Source organism: Hoplias malabaricus, chromosome 1 (assembly GCF_029633855.1).
Source record: "Hoplias malabaricus isolate fHopMal1 chromosome 1, fHopMal1.hap1, whole genome shotgun sequence".
Taxonomy (NCBI): Eukaryota; Metazoa; Chordata; class Actinopteri; order Characiformes; family Erythrinidae; genus Hoplias; species Hoplias malabaricus.
In genome coordinates, this window is record NC_089800.1 from 85078359 (window position 1) to 85092770 (window position 14412).

At 42.8% G+C, this 14412-nt stretch overlaps 1 protein-coding gene across 3 annotated transcripts in view; it reads right to left on the reverse strand.

Annotated features, from left to right (window-relative positions):
* Positions 1–14412, reverse strand: part of adck1 (aarF domain containing kinase 1) — a 194572-nt gene that overhangs the window by 79675 nt on the left and 100485 nt on the right. For all 3 annotated transcript variants that reach the window (XM_066685485.1, XM_066685502.1, XM_066685494.1), the window contains 2 exons: positions 2189–2347; positions 1404–1562 (listed from right to left, as the gene is read on the reverse strand). In XM_066685485.1, coding sequence (XP_066541582.1) covers positions 1404–1562; positions 2189–2347 — 318 coding nt within the window. The remainder of the gene's footprint in view (positions 1–1403; positions 1563–2188; positions 2348–14412) is intronic.

Sequence of the window (14412 nt, forward strand, 5' to 3'; positions counted from 1 at the left end):
GCCACAAGCTGCGAAAGGTAAAGATTGTGGCTGGGTTTATAATCACGCTTGTTAAACAGCACGAGAGCCAGTCACGCAGCGGCGGGGATTTGTCGCTGACACGAGGGCTGCGCTCTGCTGTCAGGAGTTTAGAGAAAGCTAATATAGCGACGTAAAGCTGCAGATCCGCTGGTGTAAGACCCTCGCACTTCTGATTAGCCTCCAGGGCCAGCCGAGTCTCTTTGTTATTCATTAAAAATGAAACGAGGCTCTTTTCCCTGAGCGCTCGGCAATTGTTATGACAGATTATTTACCTTGCAAAGTCGTCTCACGGCGGGGAAATATAGGTTTGCTCTAATTCAGGGTGTGGAGGTGAGAAAAAATGACTGTTTTGTGCTTGGTCTGAGAAACGTTTGGCTGTATTTTAGAAAACAGATGAAAAGGAAGTAAAGGTAAACATATAGATTTACTGAACAGAAGGTATTACCGTCCACTGACAGAGAAAAGTCACATAGAGAGGCCTTCAGGAAGACATCAACAGATCACTTCAGTAGGTGCTAACATTCCAGACAAAATTAAAAACACAAATTGAAAAGAATCTACTGAGATATCAGGTTACGACTCTAAACTGAAGCAATGACTCAGGAAGAGCTCCACGGGGGCGGATTTCACACAAACACTATTGATTTCTCGATTCAGTCGTACTGGAACTATAAATTAACAACGTGCCAGTTTGACAGGAGCTTTAACAAACCTCTCAGAAATAAGCCCTTTCAGTCTAGTCAAAGAAAAGCATAGTTAAAGTCAGATGTGTCAGACCGAGTCCTGCAGGGCTTCAGAACCTTCCTTTGTTTTAAAACTTCTGATCCAACACATGGAGGCACTGTTATTTAGCTTTTCCATTCTGCGCTAAAGCTAAATTCTGGAGTAATGCTAAGCATACAGTGGAAAGGTTATGTACAGCAGAACAAAACTAATTCATTAAAGGCCTCAAGTGCATTTTAAAGTACCATCAGCTGGTATTTTTACCTTAAAAGTACTTTCAGTAGTGAGAACAGGACCTGTCCTCGCTACTTTGGACTCAGCACTGCAGAGACTGCACTATGTAACTTATGGAGGCCAGTAGGGAACAAACCCCGCTACCTCACGCCACCCCCTTGATTCCAGGACAGTGCTGTAAAAGTGAATTACACCCTGCAACTCTAGAGGGAGCACTGGAGCCAAATTACCAAATATTTTAAATGTATTAATAAGTGAGTTTGTACCCCTCATACTGTCAGTGTTAATTCAGTGCTGAGAATGAATCCCAAATCATACCATAATGCTCCCGTAAATGCTCCCGTATGGTCAGTGGAGCTGAGAGAATGGACAGCGACTGTAGTAGCTAAGAGGTGGTCATAATGCATGTGTATTCATATACAAACCTTAAGAAAGTCAAACTTTTTGAGCATGCTGGCCACTTTCTCAGCATTCCGCCCTTCGTTGAGGAAGTCAAGCTCCCGAGGCATGTTCCTCTTGGCCTCCTCCACCAGCCACATGAAGGCAAAGTCTGGGAACAGCCAGTGGACCACCTGCAGCAGGAACTGTGCACAAGTACATACACATCATCACTCATAAAAAAAAAAAAAAAAATGACATATCCACTCACTCATTATCCACTTCCACTTTTATGAGCTCCATTTACTCAAGTAATCATTGGTCAGTTTTGATCCAAGGACAACAGTTGACTACATACACCAAAAAATGGGCTACACCACATAGGCTATTATGTCATAATTACGAGATATAACATCTTGTTATTATGAGACAGGACGTCTTGTTTCCATGAGGAATTGTGGAGGATTTGTGGCTGGAGCAAGAGGCTGGGATTTCTCACTAGAAGTGCACAGCACCAGTCATTTGACCACAGCACATTAAATAAATATTTTTACTACATTGAGTTACAGAATACCCCCCCCCACCCACCCACCCCATGACTTTTCACAGAATCACCCCTTTTTTTATTACTCAGTATCCATAAAATGTTTAAATCATTCAAATGAATGCTAGTTCTAATCTTCGGTTACCCAAACCAGCATACACCACAACACGATCGGAACAGCACTTGTTAGATGTATGTGTATATGCATATGTATGTGACCACGTGACCGTGATAGAGTGAGAGAATTAGCCAGCAGTTACTAGCCACAAGCTGCCCATTCATACTGACCTCCATTACAATAATGTCCTTGGAGCTCTGGGCCTGCACTTTAGGATGCTGCACTTTAACAGCCACAGTCCTGCCGTCAGGCAGAACTGCCTTGTGGACCTGCGCTAAAGACGCTGCTCCTTGGGGCTTCTCTTCAAAGCTGATGAAAAGCTGCTCCAGCTGTGGAAGAAAAAGAATCACAGTCAGAATCGTATTTAGCAATATGGTAAATGTGTACAAGGAATTGTCTAAAAATAATATACAGTTATGCTGCTGTGTACAGGAGGACTGCATGTACAGCAGAATGTCTGAGCAGAGCATTGCACATACAGTAAACTTTTCCTTCCATCTATCCATTATCTGTAACCCTTATCCATTTCAGGGTCACGGTGGGTCCAGAGCCTACCTGGAATCATTGGGCGCAAGGCAGGAATACACCCTGAAGGGGGCGCCAGAGCAACACACACACTCACACGTTCACTCACACCTACGGACACTTTTGAGTCCACCTACCAATGTGTGTTTTTGGACTGTGGGAGGAAACCGGAGCACCCGGAGGAAACCCACGCAGACACAGAGAGAACACACCACACTCCTCACAGACAGTCACCCGGAGGAAACCCACGCAGACACAGAGAGAACACACCACACTCCTCACAGACAGTCACCCGGAGAAAACTCACGCAGACACAAGGAGAACACGCCACACTCCTCATAGACAGTCACCAGGAGGAAACCCACGCAGACACAGGGAGAACACACCACACTCCTCACAGACATTCACCCAAAGGAAACCCATGCAGACACAGGGAGAACACACCACACTCCTCACAGACAGTCACCCAGAGGAAACCCACGCAGACACAGGGAGAACACGCCACACTCCTCACAGACAGTCACCCGGAGGAAACCCACGCAGACACAGGGAGAACACGCCACTCTCCTCACAGACAGTCATCCGGAGGAAACCCACGCTGATACAGGGAGAACACACCACACTCCTCACAGACAGTCACCCGGAGGAAACCCATGCAGACACAGGGAGAACACACCAAACTCCTCACAGACAGTCACCCGAAGGAAACCCATGCAGACACAGGGAAAACACACCAAACTCCTCACAGACAGTCACCCGAAGGAAACCCATGCAGACACAGGGAGAACACACCACACTCCTCACAGACAGTCACCCGGAGCGGGAATCGAACCCACAACCTTCAGGCCCCTGGAGCTGTGTGACTGCGACAACTCCCTGCTGCACCACCTTGCCGCCACGTAAACTTTACTTTTTAAAGTTAATTTTATAAATCCCCTCAACTATTTTATATTCTGCCGAATCCAAAGACGGACAGCACTTGCATAACTCCATATACAAATACACATAGACAGCACACTGCCTTCACACGAGTCAGTTATGAGCTTAAATATAAACATAATAAAATACGCTAAAGTAAAAGCTTGGTACCCTTAAGGATAAACTGCATATGTGCAACCCATCAGGTGTGACAGCCATGAATGAGCTGAAAGTCACCCAGGCGACATCTGTTTACATTTATCACTATGAAGTCGAAGAAGCGAAAGAAAGCACGCCCCTAGAGTTATCGCACCACCTGTTACATGCCAGAGAGACTGCTGTGTATCTCAGCTTGAAGAATATGCCAAAAGATTCAGAAGGCATCAGAAACCATTTGGAATAATCCAGTACCGCTAGCTTTAAGTTTTTAACAGAGCCATTTCAGTGCATACAAACCTGAGGTAGAACATTTGTTAAATTACTTGTCTGTACACACCAAAATATAATAAAACTACACGGTTTAACTGATTTTAATATTGAGGATACGCAATAAGATCACAATAAGATCATTATCAGGTGATAATGCTGGCGACTAAAAAAAGGGACTAGTACACATTTGATTTCATTAACTATTTACTGAACTCTGAACATAGAGGTTACAGCCAAAAAAATATTTGAATTTTACTTGTTTTGCTTTATTCTTATTGTTATTCTAAGTAGATTTAGACTACAGTTTAATATTATTTTATTTATTGTTTAACCCACGCAGACACAAGGAGAACACACCACACTCCTCACAGACAGTCACCCGGAGGAAACCCACGCGGACACAGGGAGAACACACCACACTCCTCACAGACAGTCACCCGGAGAAAACCCACGCAGACACAAGGAGAACACACCACACTCCTCACAGACAGTCACCCGGAGAAAACCCACGCAGACACAGGGAGAACACACCACACTCCTCACAGACAGTCACCCGGAGGAAACCCACGCAGACACAGGGAGAACATCAAATTTTGTGTTTTGACCCTGAAAACCCATAACACCCTGTTCTTGTAAAACTCCCTTCCACTCCACTTTGCCAGTGTCTACCTTCAATCAAATCACTGGTGGGCTTTGGTACAGCTTTGGCACAAACTCCATCCTGCCAGCATGGTTGATGAATGAATAGAAGCAATTCAGGGAGTTGAGCAAGGCTGTTCTGAAGAAAACCCTGCTTCATTATTCCAACGCTGAAAATACTGCACCCACACGAAAGGAGCTGATGATATAATGCCATAAAGGAAGTGACATCTCCCACCCACTAGAGGGGCAACCCAGAAATAAACCGAGCAAGCTGCATCCCCTCCAAAACTTTACGTGAATGCTCCTTTGTTCACTGCCTTAAGACGTTAAAAAAAAAAAAAGAAAAAGAAAAATTCCCAACATGAAATGATACAGAATCCTAGTAATTTAAAATGACTCACTTGGCTACCCACCAAACACAGCCCACCTTTAAATGAGTGTGAAAACTATTTAATGAAGGTCAAGTGACTCCATTTAGACTGCTCGTAAGTAAACACAGCTCTGGGAAAACACAAGAAATAACAAGAAAAAAAACCCCTGCACAAACAAGAAGACCAATACGTGGTTAAAGCCCAACATATTAGTAAGTGTGCGTACGTTCTTAACCACGGGCATGACAGCAGATTTGTCATTTTTGCCTAATTTGGCACATTATGAAATGATGTTGATGTTGATGATGATTGGTGTGCATTGTCCCAGTTAAAAATACAAATAAATTAAGCAAAGAATGGTCTGAAAAGCTTGATGTAACCTTCCACTGAACACTTTAAAGCTCACCACTCTTCTGCCTAAAGAGGAAACTTTGTCCCTCTTATCAATCACAGAGCAGGACTTCACTGCTTGACTGGGCATGTCTAATGCAGCCTGCGGAGCCGTAGGCCATTCATCTGCGCAGACAGGGCAGCCCTGTGGGAACTGGAGGGTTTCAGCCCTCCAGGTTTTTTTTTTTTTTTTTTTACAGTGGCCAGTGCACACAGCCGAGTGTCAATATCAGTGAGGGTTCAGCCGTGTAGACTGGAAGAAGCACACGTCTCTTAGGGAAAAGAGACCAATGACAAAACAAGAGAAACCTGGGCAAGTGTTACATTCAAAAGGTACGAGTGTATTAAAAGCTACAGAAGAAAAAATTGCAAGATGGGTCATCCTTGATTTCTTCTGGGCTTTCCATAGTGAAGAATTACAGCGAAAACATTATGACTATAGAATAACACACAGAAATATATTCTGAGTAAAAAAATGTTAAACTCTCAAATATATTAAGTTCTTTAAAGGTTGTAAGATTGTAAAAAAAAAAACATTGTAGGGAAATGCTGTTTCTTTCTGATTGGTTCATGTTCAGAAGCTCTGTGTCTTAGAGGCTAAGCAGCAGCGATATGAAAGTGTCAAACAAATAAATACAGTGGAGTTTGAGTTCCTAACTTGTGTTTATTGATAGTCAGAAAACATGTTATTTCTTACTAATTGAAGGAATAAGGTTTAAAAGACCGTTGGTCCCCCCCCCCCAACAGTGTTGGGAAACTCTAATAGGCGTCTTGCCTGTGACGTAGATGGTGGACAACAACTCTAGAAGCTGCACTTAATTTAATGCACAATGACGAAAAGGTGTGTTGTTTTTGGCTGCAATCATTCAATGTACAGTGGGACATCTGTGCACAAATGGCCCAAAGATCCCAAAATAACCAGAAAATGGACTAAATTTGTCCACTTTAAACGGGCACTTTGGAAAGGACCATCCGCTCACTCCGTTATCTGTAGCTCATTTCACTGGCGCTTTTCCAACAATATGGGCATGTAAGGACACCAACGAAAGGTGTTCAAGAGCCTCTGTAACATGGAGGTAAACAGGGTAAGGACACTCACTTCGCCTGTTTTAGTTGGTGTTAGTTAACGTTAGCTTGACTCGCTAAACTCGGTGTCTCAGATTATACTCGGCTACGTAGCTGCATTACGGAGGTTTATAGTGTCAGATGAATTCGAGTTCGACTTCGATCACATTTACGGTACCTCTAAATTTGAGTTTAGCTTATTGCTAGGCTATTGTCATGAATAATGTTGGTTATTTAGCTAGATACTGTCATAACAGTCAGTCATAACGGTGTTTTACCGCGGCGTTGTTCAGCTGTTGTCCACCAGTGACGTCACGGTTGCGTTTGAGAATTTCCGTAGCGAGCTCGGGTTTTTCCGTCAATTTAATAAAATTGTCAGTTTTAAAGCAAATTAAGCTGCTATTTTCATTTTAATTCATACTTATATCTGTCAGTAACTACAATAATGTGAAATATTCATGGAGGTCCATTAAGTGGTGCTTAGCCTTTAAGCTAGAACAGTGTGTTTGAGGGAAAAAAAATTACTAGAATACCCGACCGAGAGACACATTGTTTCGGTATTTTTTTTAACAATTACCATTTACATTAGACCAGTTTCAAGCACAAAAAAAGAGCTAGCAAATTGTTTGTGTGATTCTTGATTAAAATTGTGAACGTTGACATTAAGTATGGTTAAAATGAGACAAAGAGAATGAAGACGAAAGAGAATCAAGCCAAAAAAAGACTATAAAACAGCGCCTCTGCTCTCGCACCTCACTCCTGGGGGCCTTGCTGATTCTGGTTGTTTCAAAATGGCATTGTGTTTTTTAATCCTTGTGGTATTTTGACTAAAGCATCTGACAGATGTTTCATTAATACCTCAGGGAACCGTGAATACTTGGGTGTAATATATCCCCTTTAAAGCAGCCCTTTGCCTTGACGCAGCTCTTTGTTAAACCTAACAAAAGTCACATCGCTTTAACTCGGCAAATGAAATATGTTGCTAACATATTTTAAAACTGAATGAAATTTGGTTTAACACTTGTTTGTTTGATTATTGCATGATTTCTGTTGCCCTGTGATGGACTGGCACCCTGTCCATGTTGTGTTTCTGCTATGCACCCATTGATTCTGTGTAGGCTCCGGACACGGTAAGACCTTGAACAGCTACAAAAATTGAATGAATGATGTCTGTCGTTTCATAGTTTGTGCGTTGACTGATACTCTGTCTTGACACTATCTTGAAACAATGAGTAGAAACCTTTTACTTCTGTTGTTTGTATTGGAAACAAATCAGATCTAAATATCTTTAAGATTTAAAAACTACACATTCTTTTACTTTTTCTGGTACTGTACACTCTAACTCACGCAAACACTTTTCACAAAGAGTGATCAAGAAACTCTGCTTGCTGGTGTAGTGTTTAACATACAGGGGTTAGACAATGAAACTGAAACCCCTGTCACTGTAGTGTGGGAGGTTTCATGGCTAAACTGGAGCAGTCTGGTGTCCAATCTTCATTAACTGCACATTGCTTCAGTAAGACCATGTGCATCCAATGGTTCAAACATTGTGTCCTGAAGGCGGTGTCGTGTATCAGGACGACAATGCACCAATACACACAGCAAGACTGGTGAAAGACTGGTTTGATGAACATGAAAGTGAAGTTGAACATCTCCCATGGCCTGCACAGTCAGCAGATCTAAATATTATTGAGCCACTTTGGGGTGTTTTGGAGGAGCGAGTCAGGAAACGTTTTCCTCCACCAGCATCACGTAGAGACCTGGCCACTATCCTGCAAGAAGAATGGCTTCAAATCCCTCTGACCACTGTGCAGGACTTGTATATGTCATTCCCAAGACGAATTGACGCTGTAACGGCTGCAAAAGGAGGCCCTACACCATACTAATAAATTATTGTGGTCTAAAACCAGGTGTTTCACTTTCATTGTCCAACCCCTGTATCTGACTTCAACATAGCAGACCAGGGTTCAATCCCCAGTGTCGGTAAGCACACCATGCTACACCAATAAGAGTGCCCTGGGCAAGACTCCTAACACTTCAGTTGCCCATCTCTAACAGGGTTAGAATTATAAATCACTGGAAAAGTGAGTCTGCTGAATGCTGTAAAAGTAATAGTAAAGAAACACAAGAGCATCCCATCCCTTTTTATTAGTGTGAGCTTCAACAATAGCTCACCACCCCAACGTAAATGACCACTGCAGAGGAAGAGGAGGAAAGAAGCAGCAGGCTCTATCTGTGACCTTGTGCCTCACCTATGTGGAGAAAAAAGCAACTTTCGAAAGCACCTCTGATGATTAATTTATAGGATGTTATCGGTGCCTAAGTTGGGCCTCTGCCATGTGTTTGAGCTGGGCATCAGACCACCTTGTGGCGGTGTAACTTCTCTTATAATAGCCTTGCAAAATAAAAGCAGTAAACATTCAGGAGTTTTCTAAAAGTACATTTAGTAGATCAGGAATGTTCTGGGGCAAGAGGAAAGCGAACAGCACTTTCATCATCAAATGTAGAGCTTCGTGTCTGATTTTTATAGGCCTTTACTCAGGTACAGACTGGGTGGGGGCACCCTGCAAACAAATTTTCCAACATCAGTTCCTGACCTCACTGCTGCTCTCATGGCTAAATACTATTAAAATCATCAGAGGAATGGTACAGCAAATAGTTATAAAGCCTTCCCAGAAGAGTAGAAGCTGTTACTGAGGCGAAGGCAGGCACAATGTGGCCAGAATACAGCCAGGACATATGAGATGCATATGTTTCTCATGTGAATCTATTATACTTCGTAGCATAAATATCAAAAATCGGATTCACCAGAGCACAGTGAGAGGTCTTCAGACACCAGCTGCTAGTTGATGGGCTCCAGCGCTAAAAGTGATTACGAACGGTGTGTTTAACACCCTCATGAATTACCTTCTACGCTACAATTGCCCAGATGCTGCCGAACAATACAAACACATTCACTGAGCCCCTCCGCAGTGGTGCAGAGAGCTGAGGATGCAGAGAGAATCAGCAGGCAGACAGTCTCTGACCCGCCGATGGCACCTGTCCACTCTCGTGGGTGCCGCGGCCCCTCGGGACGGACAAACGCTCTGATATGCTCGGACATGGTGTCTGATCAAACAACCTGCAGCTGGGAGGAACCCTACAGCACACCCACACATCAGCAACAGGCTTTTGATCACAACCGTGACGAAGACAGCACTGAATTTATTCAAATATGACCAAAAACAAGCCTAATTACACAGCACCTGTATTAATTCACTGGCACCTGCTGTTACAATATGATGCTTTTAAAAGTGTGCAGGGATAAACTATGCAACTGTAATGTCAAAAGTACAACAGTAGTTGAAACGGGACATGATCACCCCCATTTTCCACAAGTGAATGCACCTCTGGGGTCTTAATAAAACATCCGTGAAGTGTTTTTGACACAATACCACAAGGTTAAAACCCCATGGCACCGTTCTCCCCTGTCCGAACAGCCCTGTTCAGAACAGCCAGTTTCAGTGCCTGTTCCTTTAAATGAGAATGAGCCACACACAGCTCACACCCAGTACAAATGAGCAGGGTCAGGGGAGGAAAACTGAAGCTCACTTGTTACACAGTTGTTGCCCTCCTCCACTAGTTTTATCTAGTTTTCCATGGTTCTCATCTTTTTCAGATATTTTCAGATGTTTTACGGTCTCCATTTCCTCATGTCTCTGCTCTGGTCATGCCTGTTTTGCAGAGGTTAACCCTGCATTTGCTCGTGGGTGGTGGTAAAACACTAATACTCCAAGTCGCCAATCCACCTACCAATGTGTGTTTTTGGAGTGTGGGAACACAGAGAGAACACACCACACTCCTCACAGACAGTCACCCGGAGGAAACTCACGCAGACACAGGGAGAATACACCACACTCCTCACAGACAGTCACCCGGAGGAAACCCACGCAGACACAGAGAGAACACACCACACTCCTCACACCCAGTTTGTTCACTTTAAATAATACATTCTCTAAAGCAGAGCTCTATAAATCCAGACTTTAGATCCAAGATCCAGGCCAATATTTCACAATGGCTGACAGGTATGGCACTACCTGGCCTATCAGGTGCATTAGCATTTGCATCGAGAGTGTCACAACACACTGCCGTTTTAAAATAAACCCAGCTGGAACCCGGATCCAAGATCCAGACGTAAAGACCTCTGCCCTAAATAAAGAAGCCTATTTGTAATGTCTTATGAGACAAAATAATACGGAAACCTTAAATCAAGGCAATGTGTAGGGAATATAGAACTCAAACCTTCTAAAAAGAAGAAAAAGGAGGATACTTATCTGCACAGAGAGGTCCTCATACCTTTGGTTCATTAGCAAACGTAATTGGACAGTTTAGTAACCATATCTGGCCATATTGTTTATCTACAGCACTACAAATTTATTTATTTATTTTAATTTATTTAACGTTACACAGTGACTTTCTAGAAACCCAAGGATGCTTTACAATCAACACTGAACATTCAGTCCACAGCCACAGGGGTGAGAAGCAACAGCCAAATGCACACAGCGTACTCTCGACCGTCCACCTGGAGGACCAGGGTTTCACCCAGGACAGGGCGCCAATCCATATCTGGGCACACACACATATTCACTCACACACATACAGACATTCATTCACACCAGGACAGTTATTACAGCCAATTCACCTAACATCCATGTTTTTTTTTGGCCTGTGGGAAACCCACGCAGACACAGGGAGAACATGGAAGCTCTACCTAGATGGAACTCAAGACCCCAGCCCTGAGAGGCGAACGTGCTAACCACAAAGCCACCGTGCCGCCCCCAAATACATACGTATGTAAAAGTAATGTACAACAGAGCACTGAGAGAGAGCTGAAGAACTAGAGTCGCCCCTGTAGTGTCTCCATTTATAACATGTAATACGTCCACTATCCTTATGGGACAGGGGTAATGGAAGCAATTAGACAGCAAAGAGGTTAAGGAGGAACCTCTGGGGAGATGCAGTTGTTAGAGAAGCCATTTCTGTGTCAGCTGCAATGTCTTCCTACAGAAAGAGCACAACAGTCACGTAACAAGAGGCCACTCTTAGATCCAGTGTGTTCGCAGCAATAATGACCATCGTTCCCGTGTTTTTCTACAGCAGCAATCCCCTGAGGAGAAGCTCAGGTCAGGTCAGACCTGGGCCAAAACACTGTCAGGCTTTTTACTCTCGCTGTCCACAATCTTGATGTCTCGTCCTCTCTTCCTTTGTCATTTTGTTTGGCCAGCGCGTCTGCACAGATGACCCAGTCTGTTCTCTCTAAAATGATCTGATAATCTGAGTGTCTGTCTGTGTGTGTGTGTGTGTGTGTGTGTGTGTGTTTCTTTTCCCCCACTCTGGCTTATCTAAAGCCACAGATGACTGGAGCAGCGATCAGCCGGACTCTGTGATGGCCTGATAACACAGGCTGACCTCTGACCCCCCCGCAGCACACACCCAGCCACTGGTCCAGCAAACCGGCAGCTGTAATCTCACTCAGCTGGGACTGGAACAAAACAAGAGTCCATCAGAGCTTAGAGCAGCAGAGGAATGATACAGGGGGGAAATAAAAGTCTTAGAAGGATGAACACATTGGGACGGGTTTGCTTCACTGTCCCGGTTGCTCTGAGTGAATTGATGTGTGTTGATTGACTAGCAGCAGCTCATTTACTCTACTCAGATCAATAACGCTCCTCTTTACACTTGTATGCTTTCATGTGACTGTCATTAAAAAGACACTATCACAATTAACTAGATTTTTATACAAGACATAAAAATATAAAGTTGCCGGTTGGTGTAATAGCATTGGACGCTCAAAGCCTAGCTGCTGTTCTTGTGCTGTGTTTACTCCAGAATGGCACTAGTCAGGAATATATATATATAAATGGCTGCCAGAAACATGTCACAATTCTTCAGCTGTATTTTATATTAGGTGTACTATAAGTAATACGGCTTATTCTTTAATTTAGAGATAATATTATATATAAAAACAATGCAATAACATAATAACAGGTCTAATATTGAATGATCTGACTATAACACTGTAAGTGTCATGTATAGCCCAGTCTAGTGTGTTCCTGCTGTCTGTCTCATTTGTCTCTGCTTTTGCTCCTCCCTCTTGTGCCTCCTTTGTGTTCCTGCCCCCTCGTTATCTGTCCCAGGTGTTTCTTGTTTGTGTAGTCTTTTTATAGTCCATGTCAGTGTTTCCTGGTTGTGGGACATTGTGATTGTATGTATGTTTGTGATCCATGTCTGTGCTCAAGATTCTAAGGTGCAAAGTTTTGGTGTTCTGTTTATTTAGCTAGCTTGTTTAGCTAGCTTGTTTAGCCTTCTTGTTTAATGTTTATCTTATGGTTTGGTGTCTTGCCCCTTTAGATCTGTTCTTGTTTAGTGTTTAGCCCAATGTTTAGTGTTTAGCCCTTGTGTATAATGTCCTAGCCTTTGTGTTTAGCCTTGTTGTTTATAGGTTAGCCTCTGTTTTGTGTTCATCGTCTCTGTTTAGTGCTTAGCCTGTTCTGTTTTGTTCTTGTTTAGTTTCTCTGTTTTTAGCCTTGTTTAGTATTAGTCCCTTTGTTTTGTTTAGTGAGTTTAGTAGTCTTTGTCTAGTTCCCTTGTCTCTCTGTTTAGTTCCCTTTTTGCATTAATTAAAAGTCTCCTGCGATTACCTCCTCCCTGATCATTGCTCCTTGACCTCCCTTACATACCACCACGTGACAGTAAGTTGCAAAATGTAGGGTTTTGCGATGCCAGCAAAACATTCCAAAACGTTTTCGGCTGGAAAATTAGACGAGTAAGTTGTGTAATTCTAATTGTGTAAAACTGGCAACATGTTATTTACATGATTGTTTAAAACAGAGCATCTCAGAGAGGCTGAGACTTAAGTAAAAATGGCAGAGACAGAAGTAACGTTGGAGAGACGTTCGCCGATCTGTGAAAGACTGCGTAGGATAAAGTTAGAACTCAGGTATTTCATCAAGTACAGTACATAATATAATTAAAAATTTTAGAGAATCTGGAGAAGTTTCTATATGCAGGGGACAAATCTCAATACTAGTATTAGCTGGCTGTGGTTTTGGGCCCCAAGGTGAAACTGAATTAAAAGCAAAACCACAGTCTGTGAACTCAGTTCATCGTGGGATCCTTATACGCAAAACAGACAAATGCAAAAAAAAAAGACACCATAAAAGAAAAGGATCTAAAGACACTGCTGCATTCTCTGAGCCTGAGCTCATTTAAGATGGACTGAGGCTAAGTGGAATAGAGTTCTGTGTATTATTTATTTATTTTTTTTAAAGAAATTACAGATGCTGCGTCCTCTGGGCTAAAGAAGAACCTGGACAATCCGGCTACAAGCAAACTGTTCAAAAGACAGGGTCTGTGATGGTATGAGGGCGCATTACTGAACATGGATTGTGTGACTTACACAACTGTGAAGGCACCGTTAATGCTGAATGATATATGCAGATTTTGGAGCAACAGGCTGCCATTCAGGCAACGTCTTTTTGGGGAAGACCTTGTTTATTTCAGTAAGACGAGGCCATCACACATTCTTCATGGATTACACCAGCAATGCTCCTTAGCAAAAGAGTCCAGAAGCTAAACTAGTCCAGATCAGTCTCCCACTGAAAACAACTGGTGAATTACGAAATGATAAACGCTTTAATGACGACCCTGATAACAAGCATGAAACAGCCCCAAATCCCAAAATTCCCAAATCCTTAAAAGTAGAGGTGATGCAACACTTTGATAAACACGACCCTGTCCCAATATTTTTCGAAACGTGTTGCTGGCATCAAATTCAAAATGTGATTAAAACGTTTAAAATATTGTCATTGTACAATTTGGTGTTAAATGTAGGGTTGGAATGACTTGCATATCATTGCATTTTGTTTTATTTATATTGTGCACAATGTCAAAACATTTGGAAATTGTATTTTAAATCTGGCTGCCAATCATGAGAAACACCTGTCACAATATCAGTTTACTGATAACAAGGACTGTGCTTGGTGCTGCTCTTGAGCCTTTGAAGAGCCTACACT